Consider the following 25,724-nt stretch of genomic DNA (forward strand, 5'->3'; position numbering starts at 1 on the left):
TTGGTTATTTATATACACTAAAGCATATTAATTTAATAACTTTATGCACTGAAAATAAATTCAATTACAGTGGAACCTCCATTATCCACACTCCCAATTATCCGCCTGGACACAGATTCTTTTCCCATCCATATTGCAAGTTTGTTGCGGTGCTTTCCGACAGATGCAACGCCAGCTCCAGGGGCCTTTCTATTAACCCCCAACTTGTGTTAGCCACTGGGGAGGCACGGCCAGGGAAGATAATGGAAGTTTCACTTGTTTGCCACAGAACAAGAGAGACAAACACCAGGAAAAGCAAACGAGATAGTCTGGACAGAGTCTTTTTCTTTATATATATATCTCCCTCGGTCCAACTCCTTTTGGCACCAACTTCCGTCAAGTCTTGGCGTGAAACTCTGCTCTGTGCAAACATCGGTTACGCGACTGAGTTCTGCTTTCCCGACAATTCTTCTTCCGCAAACTCTCTTCTTTAAAAATTACGTTTTTTAAATATATCTTTGGCAAATATTTCTCCTCGTTAAGAATTTAAAGCGGTTAGGACTGGAGGTGCCTAAGTGCTTTACTGGGTTTAGTATAAAGTGTACTACCAAAATGTCCACCTTGTTTCATTCGTCTGATACTGGTTTCATACAGAAAATGTCTTCATATTTTCCACACCATTACAAAAAACATTAGCCCTTATTTATAATTTCCCAATCACGTGTAAGAGCCAATACAGGAAATAGGTAGCTCAAATCGACAGAATTTAAATAATGAACCTCAAAATACAGCGAATATTGGGTGTAAACAAGACTCGTGTCCAAGAGGGAGATGGGGTGAGATGAAGAAGGGCGAGAGGAGGCTGGTGTGGAGCATAAATACCGGCACGGACCAGTTGGGCCAAATGGCCTGTTTCTGTGCTGTACATTCGATGTTATCCCACGAGGACAAGTAACATACTTCGACACCTGGTTAGTCTGCTCCCTTGCAGGTTCTATTCCTGGCCACCTCCCTCCTTCGATTACCTGGGCTCCAAGCTCCCAGCTCCCCTCTCCCCTCTTAATACACTTTGCACCGGACAATAGCTGCAGGTGGACAAGGCAGTGAGTGCGAGGATCTGGCACCTCTCCCATGCATCTAGAGTTCCTCGGGAGTCACTGCCACTTAGCACTCCAACTAGCTGCCAGATCACAAACTGACAAGAATCCACCTTCAAACGGTTACAGGTGCTCAAGTTGCTCTCGTTCACCGGCAGGGGCATAATATTGGAGAGCTGAAGAGCAGGGAATGATGTCAAAACTAAGACAGCACAGCGATGGAACACACCGACTGTGAACACGGAGCAGGCCCGCAGATGCTGTGATTCACTGCACGCAGCTCAGATCCTCGTCCTGGCATCAAGCAGATGGACCAGGGAACATCTGCCCCCCATCTCCCCCCCACCCCCCTCCACAGCATCAGCTGGCAGCCAATTCTGCCCACCCCACTTCAAAAAAGGGCCGCCCATGCATTGGAGAGGGCGGGGAGAGCAGCAAGACTTAAAGTGTGTTGGGTGTGAGGTGGGAGGAAGGATTGGAAAAAGGCGAGCTCTACATCGAGGTGTCTGAACCCAGAGATTACAGCGCGCTCAATTAGTGCACGACAGCTCAATACGGTGGGACCAAGTTACTTTATCCGCAGATTTAAGAGAGATGCCAACAGAGATCCTGGTAACTCCGTACAAACATGGTGAATATTCTAATCAATTTCTAGGCTGTAAAGTATTGAACAGCACAGATAAGGTGAACCGTATCAAGCCATGTCTGATCGGAGGTCCAGAGGAATTTGTGAAAGGTAGAACATTTTAAATAATCTCAGGAAGAAAAAAAAATCTTTACTCAAATAGGTGATTGACAATTTTCAGTGGAGTCAAAGGCGTTGATGGGGTTGGGGGGGGGGGTGGGCGGGGGAGTCTGGATGCCGGGCTGGGTGAGTTTTGGTCCTAGGATTCATTACACCGAATGGGCTTTACTAGTTCCCCTTTCGTTACACTTAGTTTCAGAGCAGCACTGGCACAATGGCCAGGAGCGGCCTCGCCCCGTTCGACTGGGAGAGAAAATAATTGGGGAGTGTTGTAATTTAACAAATACACAACTGTAGCTTTAAACCATCAGGCCACCCGCGAGAGAGTTCTTAGTGCATAAGTCGAAGGTCACAGATGTACAGGGGTTAGGAGCAGGAGTTGGCCATTCGGCCCCTCAAGCCTGCTCCGTCATTCAATATCATGGCTAATCATCCACATCAACTCCACTTTCCCGCCCGATCTCCATATCCAAGTAAAGAGGTAAGGGACAGCATACAAAAGAAAAAGCATACAAAAATGCAAAAAATAGCACAGATCCTGGCGAATGGGAAAGATACAAAGATCAGCAAAGGGTCACATAGTAAGAGCTACAAAAAGGGAGTATGAAAAGAAACTTGCAAGGGATATCAAAATCAATACAAAGAATTTTTACAATTATATTAGGAAAGAGGGAAGTCAGGAGCAACGTTGGCCCCTTAAAAACTGAAAGTGGTGATATTGTCAATGATAATAAGGAAATGACGGACATGTTGAATAATTACTTTGCGTCAGTATTAACAGTAGAAGAGGATAGCATGCCAGAAATCCCAAGGAAACTAATATTGAATCAGGGACAGGGACTCAATAAAAGTAATGTAAGTAAAATAATAAAGTAATGAAGAAAATAATGGCACTAAAGAGTGACAAATCCCCAGGACCAGATGGTTTCCATCCCAGGGTTTTAAAGGAAGCAGGTGAGCACATTGCAGATGCCCGAACTATAATCTTCCAAATTTCTCTTGATTCAGGAACCGTCCCTTTAGATTGGTAAATTGCACGTCACTCTATTTAACAATGGTGAGAGGGGAAAACCAGGGAATTATAGACCAGTTTGCCTAACATCTGTTGTTGGGAAATTGCTAGAGTCTATAATTAAGGATAGGGTGACTGAACACCTTGAAAATTTTCAGTTGATCAGAGAGAGGCAGCATGGATTTGTGAAAGGCAGGTCATGCCTGACAAACCTGATTGAATTTTTTGAAGAGGTGACTGAAGTAGTGGACAGCGGAATGTCTATGGATGTTATTTATAGGGACTTCCAGAAGGCATTTGATAAAGTTCCACATAAAAGCCTGTTAACTAAGGTAGAAGCCACGGAATTGAGGGCAAATTATTGAGCTGGTTAGGAAATTGCCCGAGCAGCAGGAGACAGGCAGCAGGGATGTGACTAGTGGTGTCCCGCAGGGATCTGTGTTGGGGCCTCAACTATTCACAGTATTTATTAACGGCTTAGATGATGGCGTAGAAAGTCATGTATCCAAATTTGCCGATGACACAAAGATAGGCGGCAGTGTAGATAAAAGCATAAAATTACACAGGGATATCGACAGATTAAGTGAATGGGCAAAACTGTGGCAAATGGATTTCAATGTCGGCAAATGTGAGGTCATCCACTTTGGACATAAATAGGATTGAACAGAGTACTTTCTAAATGGTGAAACGCTAGAAACAGTGGAGGTCCGAAGAGACTTGGGGGGTCCAGGTACATAGATCATTAAAATGTCATGAACTGGGACAGAAAATAATCAAAAAGGCTAATGGGATGCTGGCCTTTATATCTCGAGGACTAGAGTACAAGGGGGTAGAAGTTATGCTGCAGCTGTACAAAGCCCTGGTTAGACCACACCTGGAGCACTGTGAGCAGTTCTGGGCACCACACCTTAGGAAGGATATATTGGCCTCGGAGGGAGTGCAGCGTAGGTTTACCAGAATGATACCCGGACTCCAAGGGTTAAGTTACGAGGAGAGATTACACAAACTAGGGTTGTATTCACTAAGATTTAGAAGGTTAAGGGGTGATCTGATCGAAGTTTTCAGGATATTAGGGGAACAGATAGGGTAGATAGAGAAACTATTTCCGCTGGTTGGGGAGTCTGGGACTAGGGGGCATCGTCTAAAAATTAGAGCCAGACCTTTCAGGAGTGAAATTAGGAAACACTTCTACACACAAAGGGTGGTAGAAGTTTGGAACTCTCTTCCGCAAATGGCAATTGATGTTAGATCAATTGTTAATTTTAAATCTGAGATTGATAGCTTTTTGTTAACTAAAGGTATTAAGGGATATGGGGCAAAGGCGGGTATATGGAATTAGATTGCAGATCAGCCATGATCTCATTGAATGACGGAACAGGCTCGAGGGGCTGAATGGCCTCCTCCTGTTCCTGTCCCTTGATTCCCTTAGAGTCCAAAAATCTCTCAGCCTTGAATATACTCAATGACTCAGTATCCACAGCCCTCTGGGGCACAGAATTCCAAAGATTCCCAACCCTTTGAGTGAAGACATTTCTCCTCATCTCAGTCCTAAATGACCGACCCCTTATTCTGAGACTATGCCCCCTGGTTCTAGACTCTCTAGCCAGGGGAAACAACCTCCCAGCATCTATCCTGTCAACCCCTTAAGAATTTTATATATTTCAATGAGATCACCTCTCATTCTTCTTCAATAGGAACTGACTCAGGCAGTGAAACAAATCATTAATATATGGGATTCTTGGCTCTCTTAATAGGGGTATGGGAAATTAGGCCCTCCCACGATACTGCACCTCTCCATCACCCTACCCGCTCGTTCTCACACACACACTAGGAAGCATCAAGGGAGTTGGGTAGGAAGTGTTTAGTCAAGATACTCCAGCCATCATGGTGTGAGAAAGGCTTGTTGGACCAGCCGGTCTTACCCTGCTCGTCAATTCCGTACGTTCGCATGGCTGAGAGCTCCAGTTAAACCACAAGAGGAAACAGGAGTAGCACCGAGTTACAGAATCGGGATGAGGAGGCAGTATTTGGATACGACACAAAAGCTCGGCACCAGTTGTAACCGGAGCGAGACCAGGAAGGATGTGGATCCACGCTCTGACCCAGGGCACCCAGCACAGACCAACTCCAATGCATCGTTTGTGCGACTTCGTATCCAGCCAGGGGACACATGCTGACAACGGTGAAACTCTCCTCCCAACTCAGTGAGGGAACAAAGTTAGGGAGGGTCGGCGGTGGCGGGGGCGAGTCATTGACAGAGAGGGTCGGCGGTGGCGAGAGGGAGTCATCGACAGAGAGGGTCGGCGGTGGCGGGGGTGGGAGTCATCGACTGATGGAGGGTCGGCGGGGGGGGAGCCAGGAGAAGAGAAATACTTTAGGTTTAAAAAAAAGTAATTCCTCTTCTTCCCACACCCGAGAACTGTTCCCCTTTTAAAAAAAAATAAAGATAAACTATAGATTGCGATGTGGCTATTTGCTGGTACAAGATCTGCAATGCGAATTATTTAACAGCCCCCACTTTCCCCCGCTACAATCTCACACCAACAACGCGGACCCAGTACCGCCCGGGGGAACGAGCTCCTCCGCCGCACCTGGTCCACCATTTTGATTCCAGCAGCGGTGGTGCCGAACCCGGGAGGAGAGAGTCGCGAACACAAATCTTCAGCAAGCATGTACCACTCGGGAGCAGCTCGCGTGATAAAAAACATGGGGGGTGAGGCAACGTTCAACCATTCAGGGTCAAAGCGCACAGCTCAGAGACCTTGACCGACCAACCGGCTTGAATCGAATCGTTCTGGGGCTCAGGGTGGGGGAAATTGGGCGGTGAAATTACAGGCAGCATATCTGAAGTGACAAAGGATCAAGACCAAAAATAAAAAAAGCGTGAGGTGAAGGATTGTATTATTCCTGTACTGGCTGCACATCACACAGGCTGGGAGCAACAGGCAGAGACCCCTGGGCTGAGGGGAGCAGAGCTGAGGTGGGGGGGGGGGGGGTTTAACGATCCCAATCCAGCTACTTGGCGCTGGAGAAGACCTTTGTCCGCAGCAGGTAGCTGTCCTCACTCCCCTTTCTCCGGTTAACCGTGGTCCGCTCCAAGTCAAACCGCCGCTGAAGCCTAAACGCCAGCTTCCGGTCTTCCTCCTCTTGCCGGGCACGGTCCAGAACAGTGAGTGACACTGGGTCGAGAGCGCTGATGTTTCCCGCCGTGCTCCACTTGGCCCGTTTGCTCCTGTCCGCTGCTGTGTGCTTGGTCTTGCTGTACCTCTTCCTGCCGCGGTGCGACCGGGAGGACGAGGGGCCCCCTGCCCCACTGCCTCTGGTGGCGCTGCTGCTGCTGGCCACGGCGACGCCCCTGCTGTGCATTTCCCCGGTGTGGGCGGGAGTCGGGCCCCTGGAATCGCGGTCCAGCTCGTTCTCCTGCTCTGCGCCCTCGTGCCGGACCGGGCTTGCCCCCGCGTTGCCCTCCGTGGCTTCCCACTCCGCCGGATCATCGACGGTGGAGTCCGGCACCTCCGCGGAGTCCGAGTAGTCCACGGTCCGGAGCTCGGCTGGCGGGTCTGACCGTTCGGCCCCCGTGGGGCTGGGGGAATGCGAGGCTACGGGCGGCACCGTCCCAGAGACCTCGTTTTCCAACACCGGCTGGCCAACGGCCTCCTCTTCCTCCTCCTCTTCCGAGGTCAGGGTGCCCTTGGAGGCAGTCTTCTCCTCGCGGCGGTCCTTCAGGATCTGGCCCCACTTCTCCAAGATCTTGGGGTTCACCTCATACGTTGTTGTGGTTGTCGCCTTCTGGAGGGTGCAGCCCAGGTTCCTGGGCGTCGACTTGACGATCTTGGGTTTCAGGAGCCTCCCGTCCGGCAGCTTCTTGGGCGGGGTGCAGGGCGAGCACATGATGGGCTTGAAGTGGTTGAGCTCCTCGGAGATGCTGTCGTTGCTGTCCGGGCTGACCGACCGCTCCCGCTTGACTGGGACCGACAGCGAGGGGTCACTCAGGGTCCGCTTCTCCAAGCTCAGGTCGGGGGCAGAGTTGGACCGGCTGTTCTCAGAGGATGACAGGATGTTGATTAGGGCGTTGGTGCTGAGGGAGCTGGTGGTCAGCGACGCTGTCTGGAAGCAAAAGGGAGCAAGATTTGCAAGGCACAAATAAAATCATGTAAATCGGATAAGATCCCACGACACTATTTCGAAGAAGAGCAGGGGAGTTCTCCCCGGTGTCCTGAGGCCAATATTTATCCCTCAATCAACATCACTAAAACAGATTATCTGGTCATCATCACATTTGTGGAAGCTTGCTGTGCGCAAATTGGTTGCCGTGTTTCCTACATTACAACAGTGACTACGCTCCAAAAAGTACTCTGTGAGCTGGAAAGCGCTGCGGGATGTGCGGTGGTCATGAAAGCGCTGCAAGTCTTTTTTTAAAATCTGGAAACTACCCCAGCACACTGCAGAAATATACACACTGAAGAGAACGTGGAACTCGCTAGATAAACACGAGGGAGAAAGGAATAGGGTGAGGTGAAGAGGGGTGGGAGGAGGCTCGTGTGGAGCATAAACACCGACACGGACCAGTTGGGTCGAATGGCCTGTTTCTGTGCTGTAAATCCTATGTAGTTCTATAATATTCATCAAAGATCTATCTGCCTTGGAAGGGGTGCAGCGCAGGTTCGTTAAAGGGTTAAATTGAGGACAGGTTGTATAGACTTGGAATAAAAACAGAAAATGCTGGAGAAACTCAGCAGGTCAGGCAGCATCTGTGAAGAGAGAAACAGAGTTAACGTTTCAGGTCGATGACCTTTCGTCAGAACTGGAAAAAAGCAGGAAATGGAACAGATTTTTAAGCAAGTGTAGGGGCTGGGAAAGGGGGGAGGGGATGAAAGAACAAAAGGGAAGGTCTGTGATAGGATAGAAGGCAGGAGAGGTTAAGAGACATTAAGAGACATTCAAGGCGAGAGGAGTTGGTAATAGGACAGGTTAAGAAACAAAGAATGGCCCTAGATGGAGTGTAAATTGCGCTGGCAGAATGAAAGACAGCTGCCCTGTGGGGGAGAAGAAAAAAAGACACAGACAAAAAATGTGGATAAAAAATATAAATATAGCTGCCTGACCTGCTGAGTATCTCCAGCATTTTCTGTTTTTTTTCAGATTTCCAGCATCTGCAGTATTTTCTGTTTGCACAGACTGGGCTTGTGTTTCCGAGTTTAGAAGACTGAGGGGTGATCTAATTGAGGTGTTTAAAACGTAAAATGGATTCGATCGGGTCGAGAGAGAGAGAAACTATTTCCTCTGGTGGGGGGAGTCCAGAACAAGGGGGCAGAACCTTAAAATTAGAGCCAGGCCGTTCAGGGGTGATGTCAGGAAGCACTTCTTCGCACAAAGGGTGGTGGAAATCTGGAACTCTCTCCTGTTGAGGCTGGGGGGTCAATTGAAAATTTCAAGACTGAGACTGATAGATTTTTGTTGGGTAAGGGGATTGAGGGATATGGGGCAAAGGTGGGTGAAGATCAGCCATGATCCGAGTGAATGGTGGAGCAGGCTCAAGGGGTGGAATGGCTTCCTCTTGTTCCTATATTTGTGTGCTGTGATTATTTGCATGAACAACTTTGCGGCCTTTTGTGCATGTGTGCGTTATACCGAAGCCACACATGCACAGTACCCAACGGTGCCGCAGTTGCGACCCGCACCGTCAGCCTCACTTTCCTTGGTTCCGTGCGGAGGTCAGGGGATCCGTTGGTGGCCTGGGGGGGAGGGGGGAGAAAGAGGGGATCGGAGGGGGGAAGGGAGGGGATCGGAGGGGGGAAGGGAGGGGAACTCGGAGGGGGAAGAGGACGCCAGGAACTGGGGGGGGGGGGGGGGGAAAGAGCATATGGAACACAGTAGGGGTGGGGGAGAGGAAATCAGAGGGGGGAGAAAGAGGGGATTGGAAGGGGGAAGGGAGGGGATCGGAGGGGGGAAGGGAGGGGATCGGAGGGGGGAAGGGAGGGGATCGGAGGGGGGAAGAGGACGCCAGGAACTAGGGGGGGGGGGGGAAAAGAGCATATGGAACACAGTAGGGATGGGGGGGGGGGGGGAAGAAACTTTGGCGGGGGAAGTGGTCAGGAACTTGTTGGGGTGAATAAAATGTCAGAAACTCGGGTGGTTGGGGGGAAGGTTAGGAACTTGGGGTGGGGTGGGGTGGGCAGGAACTTGTTGGGTGGGGGGGGGGGGGGGAGATGGAGGGGTGTGGAGAGAGGGTCCTAACCCACGTGGGTGAGCGCTATCTGGAGTCTGGCAGTCAGAATGAATGGCTCAAATTATTGGCAAAGTACTTGATTACTTAGGCAGACAGGATCTTGTCCTCCAAGGGGATCAATCAGAAATCTGGTGTTGCAAATAGATGCGACCATATTTGTGATTTTGATGATTACGGCGACAATTCTATTACTGTTACCCGCTTATGAGTGGCGCAATAAGTAACTGTGAACAAGGCACTCCGTTCGGTCCTCAATATCTCGCAAACTACACTAAGGGTAACTGGTACCATCAGCCAGTGAGGTACTTGGTTCAAGCTGTGGTTGATCATTTGGGTTGGTTTATGTAGAACAACTGAAGAAAGAAAGACTTGCATTTATACAGCATCTTTCACCACCTCAGGACCTCCCAAAGCACTTTACAGCCAACTAAATACTTTTAAAGTGTAGTCACTGTTGTAATGTAGGAATTATGGCAGCTAATTTGAGCACAGCAAGATCCCACAAACAGCAAGGTGATAATGACCAGATAATCTGTTTTAGTGATGTTGGTTGAAGGATAAATTTTGGTCAGGACTCCCCTACTTTTCTTCAATTTTTTACGTCCACCCAAGAGGGTTTAACATCACTTCTGAAAGACAGCACCTCTGACAGTGCGGCGCTCCCTCAGTACTGCCCCTCCGACAGTGCAGCGCTCCCTCTGTACCGCCCCTCCGACAGTGCAGCGCTCCCTCAGTACCGCCCCTCCGACAGTGCAGCGCTCCCTCAGTACCGCCACTCCGACAGTGCAGCGCTCCCTCAGTACCGCCCCTCCGACAGTGCAGCTCCCTCAGTACTGCCCCTCCGACAGTGCGGCGCACCCTCAGTACTGACCCTCCGACAGTGTGGCACTCCCTCAGTACTGCCCCTCCGACAGTGCGGCGCTCCCTCAGTACTGCGCTCCCTCAGTACTGCCCCTCCGACAGTGCGACACTCCTTCAGTACTGCACTGGGAGTGTCAGCCTGGATTAGGCGCTCCAGTCTCTGGAGTGGGACTTGAACCCACAACCTTCTGACTCAGAGGCGAGAGTGCTGCCCACTGAGTCACGGCTGATGGGTTTTAACAACAGCTCTAGACTGATCCTACAATGCATTAGCGCCAATATGCTGCCATAGGATCTGCGTCACCAACGTTTCCAACCGATTGGCCAGCCCTTCACTACCTAAAAAAGTGCAACAAAGGAAATGCGTTGCACAGCGTGTCACTATAACAACGGCATCCCGATTAATGTGGCACTGCTGTAACCATGGATACCTTGGTTCCGCTGTCGCTGCGAGGCGTCGCTCTTCGGATCTGGTTATTTTCCACCGGCGTGCTCCAACTCCGACACTCCTCCGAGTTAGTGCACAGCATACTGCAACGCAAGGAGCAGCGAGTGAGGGACAGGCAGCTTCATTCCCGGCCACTTCTACAACAACTTGCATTTATATAGCGCCTTTATAGGAGGAGAGAGAAGTAGAGAGGAGGAGAGGTTTAGGGAGGGAATTCCTGAGTTTGGGGCCCCGGGAGCTGAAGGCACGGCCGCCAACGATGGAACGAATGGAATTGCCAGAATTGGAGGAGTGCAGAGATCTCGGTGACTGGAGGAGGTAACGAAGATAGGGAGGGGCGAACACGTGGAGGGATTTGAACACGAGGATGAGAATTTTGGAATCAAGGCGTTGCCGGACTGGGAGCCAATGTTGGTCAGCGAGCACAGGGGGGGTGATGGGTGAATGGGACTTGGTGCGAGTTAGGACACGGGGCAGCAGAGTTTTGTTTAATGGGCTGCTCCTTGCACAGTTGCGAGATTGTGACCATCAATCATTCTGAAATAGTCATTTTAAAACCGCACACCAGGTTGAGAGGCCAGGACTCCGCTTACCTTGTAATCCGACCGGAGGAGTTGGAGCTCAGCTTGCTGTTGGCCGCCGATCCTCGTTGCCGGGTGGACATGCGTTTTACCGGCTCTTCATTCTCTGAATCGGACATGTTGTCAGCAGTCTGCGGAAGAAAAACCCCTTAATATTGCTTCTCGTATCTCACGGAACAAACATGTACACTGCCCCCACAAAAATCTGATCATTCCGGGAAAATACATTTACCAGAAGATGTTTTCATTTTTAAATTGGCTCGGTCGGTATCAATCTATCCTCTAAATCAGAAGATCGTGGGTTCAAGTCCCACTCCAGGGACTTGAGCACATAATCTAGGCTGACACTCCCAGTGCAGTACTGAGGGAGCGCCGCACTGTCGGAGGGGCAGTAACTGAGGGAGCTCTGCACTGTCGGAGGGGCAGTACTGAGGGAGTACTGCACTGTCGGAGGGACAGCACTGAGAGAGTGCTACATTGTTGGAGGGGCAGTACTGAGGGAGTGCCGCACTGTCGGAGGGGCAGTAACTGAGGGAGCGCCGCACTGTCGGAGGGGCAGTAACTGAGGGAGCGCCTCACTGTCGGAGGGGCAGTACTGAGGGAGCGCCGCACTGTCGGAGGGGCAGTACTGAGGGAGCGCCGCACTGTCGGAGGGGCAGTACTGAGGGAGCGCCGCACTGTCGGAGGGGCAGTACTGAGGGAGTGCTGCACTGTCGGAGGGACAGTACTGAGAGAGTGCTACACTGTCGGAGGGTCAGTACTGAGAGAGTGCTACACTGTCGGAGGGTCAGTACTGAGGGAGCGCCGCACTGTCAAAGGGCACTACTGAGGGAGCGCCGCACTGTTGGAGGAGCGGTACTGAAGGAGCGCCGCACTGTCGGAGGGGCGGTACTGAGGGAGCGCCGCACTGTCGGAGGGGCAGTACTGAGGGAGCGCCGCACTGTCGGAGGGGCAGTACTGAGGGAGCGCCGCACTGTCGGAGGGGCAGTACTGAGGGAGCGCCGCACTGTCGGAGGGGCAGTACTGAGGGAGCGCCGCACTGTCGGAGGGGCAGTACTGAGGGAGTGCTACACTGTCGGAGGGTCAGTACTGAGAGAGTGCTACACTGTCGGAGGGTCAGTACTGAGGGAGCACCGCACTGTCAAAGGGCACTACTGAGGGAGCGCCGCACTGTCGGAGGAGCGGTACTGAGGGAGCGCCGCACTGTCGGAGGGGCGGTACTGAGGGAGCGCCGCACTGTCGGAGGGGCGGTACTGAGGGAGCGCCGCACTGTCGGAGGGGCAGTACTGAGGGAGCGCCGCACTGTCGGAGGGGCAGTACTGAGGGAGCGCCGCACTGTCGGAGGGGCAGTACTGAGGGAGCGCCGCACTGTCGGAGGGGCAGTACTGAGGGAGCGCTGCACTGTCGAAGGTGCCGCTAAACGGAGGCCCCGTCTGCACTCTCAGGTGGGGCAGATCCTCTACACTTTTGAAGAGCAGGGGGAGTTCTCCCCGGTGTCCTGGGTCAATATTTAGCCCTCAATCAACGTCACTAAAAAACAGTTCAGCAGGTCTTGCCATCTGTCTGTTCCAGTGTTTAAGGTGGGTGATAAAGATTCCAAAGCACTACTGGAAGAGGAGCTTGGCCTTTTGGTCAACATTCCTCCCTCTACCAAAACCGGATTAACTGGTCCTTCATCTCCTTGCCGTTTGTGGCGTGCAGATTGGTTGCCACAATCACCGACGCAACGGTAAGCGCCTGCGTTTGCATGTCAAGTGCCTTCAGACATTTCAGCTTTTAGTTCTTCCCCGACTTCGCCTCTCCGGAAGGTGATGATTCAGGCTGGCGTATAATTGCATCAGCACCTGCAGCCCTCGAGTAATCGTGCACGAGCCTCGATATCGAGTTCTAGCTGGCTATTTGGCTGAGGGCGGCATCATAACGGAGCCTAATCCCGCTTGCAGACATGCGCTGTCAGCAAGTGTGTGTTCGGTCAGAGTAAACGGGAGCTTTGTTCCGCACGGGCACTATGCCTTAACTAGCTTGGTCGACAGAGGGGAAATATAAACTTTCAGCTCCCACTCTCACCTCGATCAGTACGAAGAGCACTGTGACCCCTCAGTGAGGGGTTGTGAAATGGGTGATATTATTCCTAAACTATGTGGTATAAAAAAATCTTTAAAGATTCAGTATTGGGTGGCGTTGTGCTTATATACCAGCCGATTTAATCCCAATTAAAACGCAAAGGGAACACAGCAGGGTATCCCGCCCCGACAGCAAGCACTCCAGACCGACTCCTTCTCCCTGAACTCTCCCAAGAGGTGCGAAGTAGGTCAGAGAACAAGTCAAACAGTTTCTTTGTGCTCTCGGAGCAATTCGTTAAGAGAAAGTGAGAGAGAAAGAAAAAGAGAGAAAGAGAGAGAGAAAAGTGTCAAAAGAAAGGATTTAAAAACACTCACGAATTCTCGACTCCATTTTCTCGCCAGCTCCTCGTCCCTCTTCACCTGCTCCGCGATCGCCGCCTTCTTCTCCATTTGTTGTTTCTCTTGCTCTCCCTCGGCCAGAATGATCTGAATTATTTCCGCCGTGACCGTCTCATCATCCTCCTTCAAGCTCTCCTTCTCCGCCTCGTACTGGAAAGAGAAAAGGTTGAAACCTCAGACTCCATATCCTGATCGACATTCCCTTTCTCTCTCCCTCCCCTCCCACCACCTCCCACAGCCTCCAGGAGAGCTCGGGAGGTGAGCAGGGAAGGTCTTACATTTATATAGCGCCTTTAAGTTCCATGGCGCTTCACAGGAGCGTTATCAATTGACACCGAGCCACATATGGAGATATTACGACAGGTGACCTAAAACTCAGTCAAAGCAGCATCTTAAAGGAGGAGAGAGAGGCGGGGAGGTTTAGGGAGGGAATTCCAGAGCTTGGGGCCCAGGCAGCTGAAGGCACGGCCGGCAATGGTGGAGCGATTAAAATCGGGGGACGCTCAAGAGGCCAGAATTGGAGGAGCGCAGAGATCTTGGAGGGTTGCGGGGATGGAGGAGGTTACAGAGATAGGGGGGGGGGGGGGGGGGGAAGCCATGGAGGGATTCAACTCCTTAAATGTAGCAATTTAAAATCTACTCTCTAACCAGCTCCCTCTCTGCAGCAGTTAGTGCGAGTTCACTCCATCCCCTTCGTGTTTTGCACAGTCCCGGGAGGAGCACTGCCTGGCTGACTACTCCCGTTCTGGAAGAAGGAATACACCTGAAACGTTAACTTGTCTTTTCGACTTCAAAAGCCAGGGGGGGCGTTGGGGTGGGTGGAATCTCCTGTGTATTTCCATATGGACTTGGAGTGTGTAATCTAGGCAGCCACTCCGGTACTGAGGGAACGCTGCACTGGTTTCTGGATGGGACGTTAACCCAAGGGCCCTGCCTGGGGGTTCGGGTGGCTGCAAAAGAACCCGTGGCACGATTCAAAAATAGGACAGCCAGTTCTACTTGGCCAGCACACCTCCCTCGTCCAAGGCCGAACTCAAAAAGTCTAATTGGTCATTCACTTTGTTGCTGCTGGTGGGATCTTGCTGTGCGGAGAATGGCTGCGGCATTTGCTTGCACAACAGTGACAGCATTTCAAAGTAAAACAAAACAGAACTTGCATTTCTGTAGCACCTTTCATCATCTCAGGACGTCATAAAAGCGTTTTACAGCCAATGGAGTACTTTTTTTTGAAGTGTAGTCACTGTTGTAATGTAAGAAACGCAGCAGCCAATTTGCGCACAGAAAGCTCCCATAAACAGCAATGAGATAAATGACCAGATAATCTGTTGCAGTGATGTTGGTTGAGGGATAAATAATGGGCAGGACACCGGGGAGAACTCTCCTGTTCTTCTTTGAAATAGTACCATGGGATCTTTTATGTCCACCTGAGGGGGCAGACGGGGCCTCGGTTTAACATCTCCGAAAGATGACATCTCCGACAGTGCAGCACTCCCTCAGTACTGCCCTTCCGACAGTGCAGCACTCCCTCATTACTGCCCCGACAGTGCAGCGCTCCCTCAGTACTGCCCCTCCGACAGTGCTGCGCTCCCTCAGTACTGCCCCTCCGACAGTGCAGCGCTCCCTCAGTACTGCCCCTCCGACAGCGCGGCGCTCCCTCATTACTGCCCCGACAGTGCAGCGCTCCCTCATTACTGCCCCTCCGACAGTGCTGCGCTCCCTCAGTACTGCCCCTCCGACAGTGCAGCGTTCCCTCAGTACTGCCCCTCCAACAGTGCAGTGATCCCTCAGTACTGCCCCTCCAACAGTGCAGTGATCCCTCAGTACTGCCCCTCCGACAGTGCGGCGCTTCCTCAGTACTGCCCCTCCGACAATGCAGCGCTCCTTCAGCACTGCCCCTCCGACAGTGCAGCACTCCCTCAGTACTGCCCCTCCGACAGTGTAGCACTCCCTCAGTAATGCCCCTCCGACAGTGCAGTGATCCCTCAGTACTGCCCCTCCGACAGTGCAGCGCTCCCTCAGTACTGCCCCTCCGACAATGCAGCGCTCCCTCAGCACTGCCCCTCCGACAGTGCAGCGCTCCCTCAGCACTGCCCCTCCGACAGTGCAGCGCTCCCTCAGTACTGCCCCTCCGACAGTGCAGCGCTCCCTCAGTACTGCACAGGGAGTGTCGGCCTGGCTTGTGGGCTCAAGGATCGCAGCCCCCATCCCACTGCCTGTCTTTGGACTTGACAAAAGGCAGAAACTGTACAGATGTTGGGGCAAAAAGGTTACTTAAACAAAGGACACCAACAAGCAGTCCCAACTCACATACAGGACAGTTACCAAGATCTTCTGCATAACAAGCAGAACAGAAGTTTCACAATGTTAACTGGTCTGACACAGAGGAACAAGTCCTGTTATGCAGACGTCTGGTTTGCTCTGAATGGAAACCAGCTCCTGGCTCCCTTCCCACCTCTCCTCACTGCTGTGTCCTGCCTTCCAGTGCAGCGACTCAGCCCTGGCCTCTGTCCAAGGGAGTTAGGAACATGCACAGACTTGTCTCGATAAGATACGAGCCCTACTTTCGGCCGGTTAAAAACCCAGAAGTTATTGTCGGGACTACTCCCTCGCCCGTTCAGTCGATAAAGACAGCGTAGTTTCCGGAAGCTTCCAGGTCTGTGCCAGAGGAGCAGGAGGCCCTTCAGCCCCTTGAGCCTGTTCCACCGTTCCGTTAGATCATGGCCGATCTGCACCGCAACTCCATGTTCCTGCCTTTGCTCCACATCCCTTGATACTCATACCCCCAAAAAAAATCTATCGACCTGTCTTGAGATTATCAATTGACCCCCAGCACCCACAGCCTTTGGGGGAGAGAGTTCCAGATTTCCACCACCCTTTGTGTGAAGAAGTGCTTCCTGACATCACCCCTGAACGGCCTGGCTCTAATTTTAAGGTTCTGCCCCCTTGTTCCGGACTCCCCCCACCAGAGGAAATAGACTCTCTCTCTCTACTCCATCAACTCCTTTTTAACATTTTAAACATTTATATTTCTTAAGGCTAAAGGGATCAAGGGATATGGGGAGAAGGCAGGGACCGGGTACTGAATTTGGATGATCAGCCATGATTGCATTGAATGGCGGAGCAGGCTCGAGGGGCCGAATGGCCTACTCCTGCTCCTATCTTCGATGTTTCTATGTAACACCTCGATAAGATCACCCCTTAATCTTCTAAACTTCAGGGAATACAAGCCCAGTCTGTGTAACCTGTCCTCGTAATTTAACCCTTTCAGCCCCGGTATCATTCTGGTGAATCTGCGCTGCTCCCTCTCCAAGGCCAATATGTCCTTCCTGAGGGGCGGGGCCCAGAACTGAACACAGTGCTCCAGATGCTTTATACAACTAAAGCCTACCATCTCCCCATTGTTTTCCAGCCCCCTCGAGATATAGGCCAACATTCCGTTAGTCTTTTTGATTGCTTTTTGTACCTGTCCACTAGCTAGTAACGATTTGTGTACTTGTCCTCTGAAATATGGCCACTCTGCCAGGATTATTCGGCACCCCCAGCCAGTGACACCCGCTGGGACAGAGGGGCGGTGCGCGCGCAGACCGGACCGACATGTCTGTCACCAAACAGCCCGTCTAGCCTCACGCATGAAGAAATGGCAACTGGGTGGGGGTAGGGGGCTGTGGAAGGCCCAGCACCAGGGAGCTGCAACCCCAGCAAGAGTCAGCCCCTTCAGGAGAGGGGAGCAAGAGCTGGACGCAGTGAAGTAAACCCTCTCCCCTACCTTCAGGCTACTGGGAGGCCGCCAGCAGTTCAGGCCTGTACACACCTTGCTACTCCACCCCCAACCACACTCGCCAAACATCTCAGCTTTCAACTGCCACTCGCAGAATGTTAACATGCAGGGTGTCCTGAGTTTTTCCAGCATTTTCGGTTGTTGTTTCAGATTTCCAGCATCCGCAGTATTTTGCTATCGTACAGGGCCTTGGTGAGACCACACCTGGAGTACTGTGCACAGTTTTGGTCTCCTTGTCTAAGGAAGGATATACATGTCTTAGAGGCGGTGCAACGAAGGTTCACTAGATTGATTCCTTGGATCAGAGGGCGGTCCCAAGAGGAGAGAATGAATAGAACACGGGAACGGTAGCGTAGTGGTTATGTTACTGGACCAGTAATCCAGAGGCCTGGACTAATGATCTGGTAACGTGAGTTCAAATCCCACCACGGCAGCTGGGGAATTTAAATTCAGTTAATTAAATAAATCTGGAATAAACAGCTAGTATCGGTAATGGTGACCATGAAACTGCCGGATTGTTGTAAAAACCCAGCTGGTTCACTAATGTCCTTTAGGGAAGGAAATCTGCTGCCCTTACCCGGTCTGGCCGATATGTGACGCCAGACCCACAGCAATGGTTGACTCTTAACTGCCCTCTGCAGTGGCCTAACAAGCCGCTTCTCTAAAGGAATTCTCTACCCCAGAGCTGTGGATGCTGAATTGTTTCATATCCATGCCCGAGATCGATAGATTTTTGGGTTCGCCAAGGGAATCGAGGGATATGGAGACCGGCGGGAAAGTGGCGTTGAGGTCGAAGATCAGCCGTGATCTTATTGAATGGCGGAGCAGCTCGAGGGGCCGTACGGCCGACTCCTGCTCCTAATTCTTATGATTTAACCTTGCGGTACTGGGTTACACAGATCAGGAGCATGCCGGGTTCAACTCTCAGTCCGTGCCGAGTTAACGGATCTCCGATTGGGGGGGGGGGGGGGGGAAATGAGGCTATGGGCACTGACCAGTGCCCTATGGAAGGGACACCCACACATGAAAATCAGCTAGAATTCCTGCTACTGTCCAACGACCAGTACTGAAAAGTGTAGCCGTCAACACAGTCCTGGACGGGGCTGCCCTGTCCCCTGGTTGAATAGTTGACTGCTACAACAACTTGCATTTATATAGCACCTTTAACGTAGTAAAACGTACCATGGCGTTTCACAGGAGCAATTATCAAATAAAATTTGACACCAAGATATTACGCCAGGTGACCAAAAGCTTGGTCAAAGAGGGAGGTTTTAAGGAGCAACTTAAAGGAGGAGAGGGGTGGAGAGGTTTAGGGAGGGAATTCCAGAGATTAGTACCTCGGCAGCTGAAGGCACAGCCGCCAATGGTGGAGCGATTCTAATCGGGGATGCTCAAGAGGCCAGAATTAGAGGAGCACAGAGATCTCGGGGGGTTGTGGACATTGCTCTCCCAAAGGTGCGCGGCCGTGCACTGATTGAGACATCTCGCGCAGGCCACTCACCAGCTGCCGCTGCTGGAGGAGATGCGGCGCATGCGCCCGTGCAGCAAATTTAAAGGGCCCGCGCAGGAAAAAAAATCAGAGGGAACATTGGTTGTGGGGATGGAGGGGGCGAGGCAGCGATAGGGAGGGGGCGAGGCAGCGATAGGGAGGGGGCGAGGCAGAGATAAGGGAGGGGGCGAGGCAGAGATAAGGGAGGGGGCGAGGCAGAGATAAGGGAGGGGGCGAGGCAGAGATAAGGGAGGGGGCGAGAGAGATAGGGAGGGGGCGAGAGAGATAGGGAGGGGGCGAGAGAGATAGGGAGGGGGCGAGAGAGATAGGGAGGGGGCGAGGCAGAGATAAGGGAGGGGGCGAGAGAGATAGGGATGGGGCGAGAGAGATAGGGAGGGGGCGAGAGAGATAGGGAGGGGGCGAGAGAGATAGGGAGGGGGCGAGAGAGATAGGGAGGGGGCGAGAGAGATAGGGAGGGGGCGAGAGAGATAGGGAGGGGGAGAGGCAGAGATAGGGAGGGGGTGAGGCCAGGGTGGGATTTGAAAACAAGGATGAGAATTTTAAAAACAGATCAGGAAAGTACCGGGTTTCACTCCTGATCTGTGCTTGGTTGGCCAATCACAGAGAGAGCAACGGTTAGAGCATTACAGCTGGCCCAGTACCTTGGTTGGGGCTAGGGTGGGATGGGGGGGGGGGAGGGAGATTAGGGTTAGGAAATTAACCAGGGTCCCTGTTCCCGATCACCACCCTCAGACACACACACAGGCATCAGGATCGACTCTGCTATGATGCCCCCCATGGTTAAACAGCTCGACAACGCTAGGCCCAAACGCGGAGAGAAGCTCCCGGTTATGGAATCAGAGAACATTACAGCACAGGAGGTGGCAATTTGGCGCGTCGTGCCTGTGCCGGCTCTTTGAATGAGCTGTAATAGTTAGTCAGCCCTTTCAGGAGAGGAGAGAAAATAATTGGGAGACGAGAAAGGGTGATTTCATCTGCAATTTCTCCGCTACTCGATTCACGCACAGGAACATTACGTTTCCTCCAAGGGGACGTCAGCGACAGCCCGTAACAGTGCTACCTAGTCAGGGTCGACGGGAAGGAGAGGGCCCGAAGGCCGTTACCCCCGCCATGCCCCTCTTCACGCGCCCTTCCGTTCTCAAAAACGGGCGACTGAAGTAATTGAAGCGACGGAGGACAGTACCTGTCGGAGATGGTTCTCAAACTCCTCCCGGACTTCACCTGCTTTACTCAGCACCAGAGGAGCACGGAATACAGGCTCTGCAAGCACAAAACAAAACAGGCAAACTCACTAAGGACAAACCCAACTCCCGTCTCACGAGGCTCCTGAAGCGGCCGATATCCTTGGCCCCTGGAGCCACGGTATTCGTAGAATCTGACAGCACAGGAGGAGGCCATTCGGCCCATCGTGCCTGTGCCGTCTTTGTCAGAGCTCTCCAATTAGTCCCACCCCCCCTGCTCTTTCCCCGTAGTCCTGCAAATTGTTTCCTTTTCAAGTATTTATCCAATTCCCTTTTGAAAGTTACTATTGAATCTGCTTCCACCGCCCTTTCAGGCAGCGCGTTCCAGATCACAACAACTCGCTGCGTAAAAAAATGTCTCCTCCTCTTCCCGTCTGGCTTTTGTGCCAATGATCTTCAATCTGTGTCCTCTGGTTACCGACCCTCCTGCCACGGGAAACAGTTTCTCTCTATGTACTCTTATCAAAATCCCCATAATTTTGAACACAGAAAGAGAAGGTTCTATATAAACCCAAGCCTGCCTTTCACGGTGTGTTGTAGAAACTCGGAGGAAACAATCTCTGTGCTCACTGAGTGTATAGAACAAAGGGTCACCACCATGAAGGCAGGACTACAAGCATGCTAAACAGCGGAAGCAGCATGCTATAGGCAGAGCTAAGCAATCCTACAATCAATGGATTCGCTCAAAGCTCTGCAGTCCTGCCACATCCAGTCGTGAACGGTGGTGGACCATTAAACAACTAACGGGAGGAGGAGGCTCCATGAATATCCCCATCCTCAATGATGGTGGAGCCCAGCACGTGAGTGCAAAAGACAAGGCTGAAGCGTTTGCAACCACCTTCAGCCAGAAGTGCCGAGTGGATGATCCATATCGGCCTCCTCCCGAGGTCCCCACCATCACAGAAGCCAATTCGATTCACTCCATGTGATATCAAGAAACGGCTGAGTGCACTGGATACAACAAAGGCTATGGGCCCCGACAACAGCCCGGCTATCGTGCTGAAGACTTGTGCTCCAGAACTAGCCGCGCCTCTAGCCAAGCTGTTCCAGTGCAGCTACAACACTGGCATCTACCCGACAATGTGGAAAACTGCCCAGGTGTGTCTTGTCCACAAAAAGCAGGACAAATACAATCCGGCCAATTACCACCCCATCAGTCTACTCTCAATCATCAGCAAAGTAATGGAAGGTGTCGTCGACAGTGCTATCAAGCGGCACTTACTCACCAATAACCTGCTCACTGATGCTCAGTTTGGGTTCCGCCAAGACCACTCGCTCCCGACCTCATTACAGCCTTGGTCCAAACATGGACAAAAGAGCTGAATTCCAGAGGTGAGGGGAGAGTGACTGCCCTTGACATCAAGGCAGCATTTGACCCAGTGTGGCATCAAGGAGCCCTAGTAAAACTGAAATCAATGGGAATCGGGGAAAACGCTCCACTGGCTGGAGTCATACCTAGCACAAAGGAAGATGGTTGTGGTTGTTGAAGGTCAATCATCACAGCCCCAGCACATCGCTGTAGGAGTTCCTCAGGGCAGTTGTGGTAAACCACTGTTTGTATTCCTGTTTGTCCTGTTTGTATTCCACTGTGTACATGCCTGGACATGCCTCGGCTGACTCCTCCCACAGGTCCTAGTATAAAGGTGACTGCTCCCCAGCCCTTAGTATCATGGACCGGTCGACCACGCGAGGCAGACCTCCATTCTGTTGTTAATAAAAGCCTTTAGTTACTCTTCTAACTCTCAGTCTTTTATGAGTAATTGATAGCGCATCAGCAGTGTCCTAGGCCCAACCATCTTCAGCTGCTTCATCAATGACCTTCCCTCCATCATAAGGTCAGAAGTGGGGATGTTCGCTGATGACTGCACAGTGTTCAGCGCCATTCACAACTCCTCAGATAACGAAGCAGTCCATGCCTGCATGCAGCAAGACCTGGACGACATTCAGGCTTGTGCTGATAAGTGGCAGGTAACATTCGCGCCACAGAAGTGCCAGGCAATGACTATCTCCAACAAGCGAGCGTCTAACCACCTCCCCTTGACATTCAACGGCATTACCATCGCCGAATCCCCCACCATCAATATCCTGGGGGTCACCATTGACCAGAAACTTAACTGGACCAGCCACATAAATACTGTGGCAACAAGAGCAGGTCAGAGGCTGGGTATTCTGCGGCGAGTGTCTCACCTCCTGACTCCCCAAAGCCTTTCCACCATCTACAAGGCAAAAAAGTCAGGAGTGTGATGGAATACTCTCAACTTGCCCGGATGAGTGCAGTTCCAACAACACTCAAGAAGCTCAACATCATCCAAGACAAAGGAGCCCGCTTGATTGGCACCCCATCCACCACCTTAAACATTCACTCCCTCCACCACCGGCGCACCGTGGCTGCAGTGTGTACCATCTACAAGATGCACTGCAGCAACTCGCCAAGGCTTCTTCGGCAGCACCTCCCAAACCCGCGACCTCTTCCACCTAGAAGGACAAGGGCAGCAGGCGTATGGGAACACCACCACCTCCAAGTTCCCCTCCAAGTCACACACCATCCTGACTTGGAAATATATCGCCGTTCCTTCATCATCACTGGGTCAAAATCCTGGAACTCCCTCCCTAACAGCACTGTGGGAGCACCTTCACCACACGGACTGCAGCGGTTCAAGAAGGTGGCTCACCACAACCTTCTCAAGGGCAATTAGGGATGGGCAATAAATGCTGGCCTTGCCAGCGACATCCACATCCCATGAACGAATAAAAAACAAACTATGAATGCTGCAACGGAGAAAAAGGAGGTGCATCGACAACAACTTGCATCTATATAGCGCCTTTAATGTAGTAAAACGTCCCAAAGCGCTTCACAGGAATGATTATAAGACAAAATTTGACACCGAGCCACATATTAGATTAGGGCAGGTGACCAAAGCTTAGTCAAAGAGGTAGGTTTTAAGGAGAGTCTTAAAGGAGTAGAGAGAGACGGAAAGGTTTAGGGAGGGAATTCCAGGGCTCAGGGCCTCGGCAGCTGAAGGCACGGCCACCAATGGTGGGGCAAAGGGAACTCGCAAGAGGTCAGAATTAGAGGAGCGCAGAGATCTCGGAGGGTTGTAGGGCTGAAGGAGGTTACAGAGTTAGGGAGGGGGCGAGGCCATGGAGGGATTTAAAAACATGGATGAGAATTTTTAAATCGAGGCGTTGCTGGTCTGGGTGCCAGTGTAGGTCAGTGAGCACAGAGGGCGATGGGTGAACTCTTCCCTTAACCTTCTCTGCTCTAAGGAGAAAAATCCCAATTTCGCCAGTCTCTCTAAATACATGGGGTTACGGGGATAGGGTGGGATATGTGTTGGTGTAGGGGTTATGGGGATCGGGTGGGATATGTGTCGGTACAGGCTCGATGGGCCGAAATGGCCTCTATCTGCACTGTGGGGTTTCTGTGATTCTGTGATTCCACAGAACTGAAGTCCCTAATCCCAACGCAAGTGAATCGGGTTCTGCGGGCAAAACTGCCAGGGGTCAAGGGTCACAAAAGGGGTGGACTGGGGTGAAGCCCGAGTGAGAACACTCCTTGCTCATTAATGCCCACCAGCCTTTTGCAAGAGTACTGTGTTCAGCTCAGGACCCCGCACCTCAGGAAGGATATATCGGCCGTGGAGGCGAAGCAGCGCAGATTCACCAGAATGATACCGGGGCTGAAAGGGTTAAATTACGAGGACAGGCTGCCCAGACTGGGCTTGTGTTCCCTCGAGTTTAGAAGATTAAGGGGTGATTTAATTGAGGTGTTTAAGATGATTAAAGGATTTGATCGGGTCGAGAGAGAGAAACTATTTCCTCTGGTGGGGGGAGTCCAGAACAAGGGGGCAGAACCTTAAAATTAGAGCCAGGCCGTTCAGGGGTGATGTCAGGAAGCACTTCTTCACACAAAGGGGGTTGGAAATCTGGAACTCTCTCCCTCAAAAAAGCTGTGGAGGCTGGGGGTCAATTGGAGCTTTCAAGACCGAGATTGCTAGATTATTAGGGTATTAAGGGTCACAAAACCAAAGTGGATTGATGGAGTTGAGATACAGATCAGCTATGATCTAATTGAATGGCAGAACAGGCTCATAAGAACATAAGAGATAGGAGCAGGAGTCGGCCATTCGGCCCCTCGAGCCTGCTCCGCCATTCAATAAGATCCTGGCTGATCATCGACCTCAACTCCACTTTCCTGCCCGATCCCCATATCCCTCGATTCCCCTAGAGTCCAAAAATCTATCGATCTCAGCCTTGAATATACTCAACGACTGAGCCTCCACAGGCCTCTGGGGCAGAGAATTCCAAAGATTCACCACCCTCTGAGTGAAGAAATTCCTCCTCATCTCAGTCCTAAATGGCCGACCCCTTATCCTGAGACTGTGACCCCTAGTTCTAGACTCTCCAGCCAGGGGGAAACAACCTCTCAGCATCTACCCTGTCAATCCCCCTCAGAATCTTGTATGTTTCAATGAGATCACCTCTCATTCTTCTAAACTCCAGAGAGTATCGGCCCATTCTACTCAATCTCTCCTCATAGGACAGCCCTCTCACCCCAGGAATCAATCTAGTGAACCTTCGTTGCACCGTCTCCAAGGCAAGTATATCCTTCCTTAGATAAGGAGACCAGAACTGTGCCCAGTATTCCAGGTGTGGTCTCACCAAGGCCCTGTACAATTGGAGCAAGACTTCCTCACTCTTATACTCCAACCCCCTTGCAATAAAGGCCAACATGCCATTTGCCTTCCTTATTGCTTGCTGTACCTGCACGCTCGCTTTCTGTGTTTCTTGCACGAGGACACCCAAATCACTCTCAACACCAACATCTGAAAGTTTCTCACCATTTAAAAAATATTCTGTTTTTCTATTCTTCCTACCAAAGTGAATAACCTCACATTTCCCCACATTATACTCCATCTGCCACCTTACTGCCCACTCACTCAGTCTATCTATATCCCTTTGCAGACTCTGTTCTCCTCACAGCTTACAGTCCCACCGAGCTTTGTATCATCAGCAAACTTGGATACATTACACTCGGTCCCTTCATCTAGGTCATTAATATAGATTGTAAATAGCTGAGGCCCCAACACTGATCCTTGCAGCACCCCACTAGTTACAGCCTGCCAACCTGAAAAAGACCCATTTATCCCGACTCTCTGTTTTCTGTCCATTAACCAATCCTCTATCCATGCTACTATATTACCCCCAACCCCATGAGCCCTAATCTTGTGTAATAACCTTTTATGTGGCACCTTATCGAATGCCATTTGGAATGGCTCAAGGGGCTGAATGGCCTCCTCCTGTTCCCATGTTCCAAAGACGAATCACAGGTCGAATAAACATCTGGTAATAACACCATCACCAGCGAGAGGTCCTGACTAAACAATTAGAAAATGGAAGACACTCATAGCTCCGTCAAGAACACAGTCCGAGAGTTTAGCATTTCTCCCGTAACCTTGAACAGCGCTCGACGCTTCGTACAACATCACAGCGGAGCGGCCTCCACCGTCGTATACTGACCCTCGGGTACAATCTGAGGTCTAAACTAAACGATTCAATTTACACACACACACATATAAAGAACTCTACAGCGTCTTTCACCACCTCAGGACGTCTCAAATCGGTTTACAGCCAATGAAGCACTTCCTGAAGTGCAGTCACTGTTGTGATGTGGGAAAATCAGCAGCCAATTTGCGCACAGCAAGCTCCCACAAACAGCAATGACCAGATAATCTGTTGATTGAGGGATAGTTGGCCCAGGACACCGGTGAGAATGCCCCT

The 25,724-nt window shown here is 51.4% G+C and overlaps 1 protein-coding gene across 1 annotated transcript in view; it reads right to left on the bottom strand.

Annotated features, from left to right (window-relative positions):
• rnf169 (ring finger protein 169) overlaps positions 1-25,724 on the bottom strand; it is a 34,239-nt gene continuing 8,515 nt past the window's right edge. The window contains exons 2-6 of the mRNA XM_085999792.1: positions 19,886-19,962; positions 13,391-13,564; positions 10,965-11,083; positions 10,355-10,454; positions 1-6,940 (exon numbers count right to left, since the gene is read on the bottom strand). Coding sequence (XP_085855918.1) covers positions 5,849-6,940; positions 10,355-10,454; positions 10,965-11,083; positions 13,391-13,564; positions 19,886-19,962 — 1,562 coding nt within the window. The 3' untranslated portion in view covers positions 1-5,848. The remainder of the gene's footprint in view (positions 6,941-10,354; positions 10,455-10,964; positions 11,084-13,390; positions 13,565-19,885; positions 19,963-25,724) is intronic.

Source organism: Somniosus microcephalus, chromosome 10 (genome assembly GCF_052327205.1).
Source record: "Somniosus microcephalus isolate GS21.2 chromosome 10, FLI_Smic_1.0, whole genome shotgun sequence".
Lineage (NCBI taxonomy): Eukaryota > Metazoa > Chordata > Chondrichthyes > Squaliformes > Somniosidae > Somniosus > Somniosus microcephalus.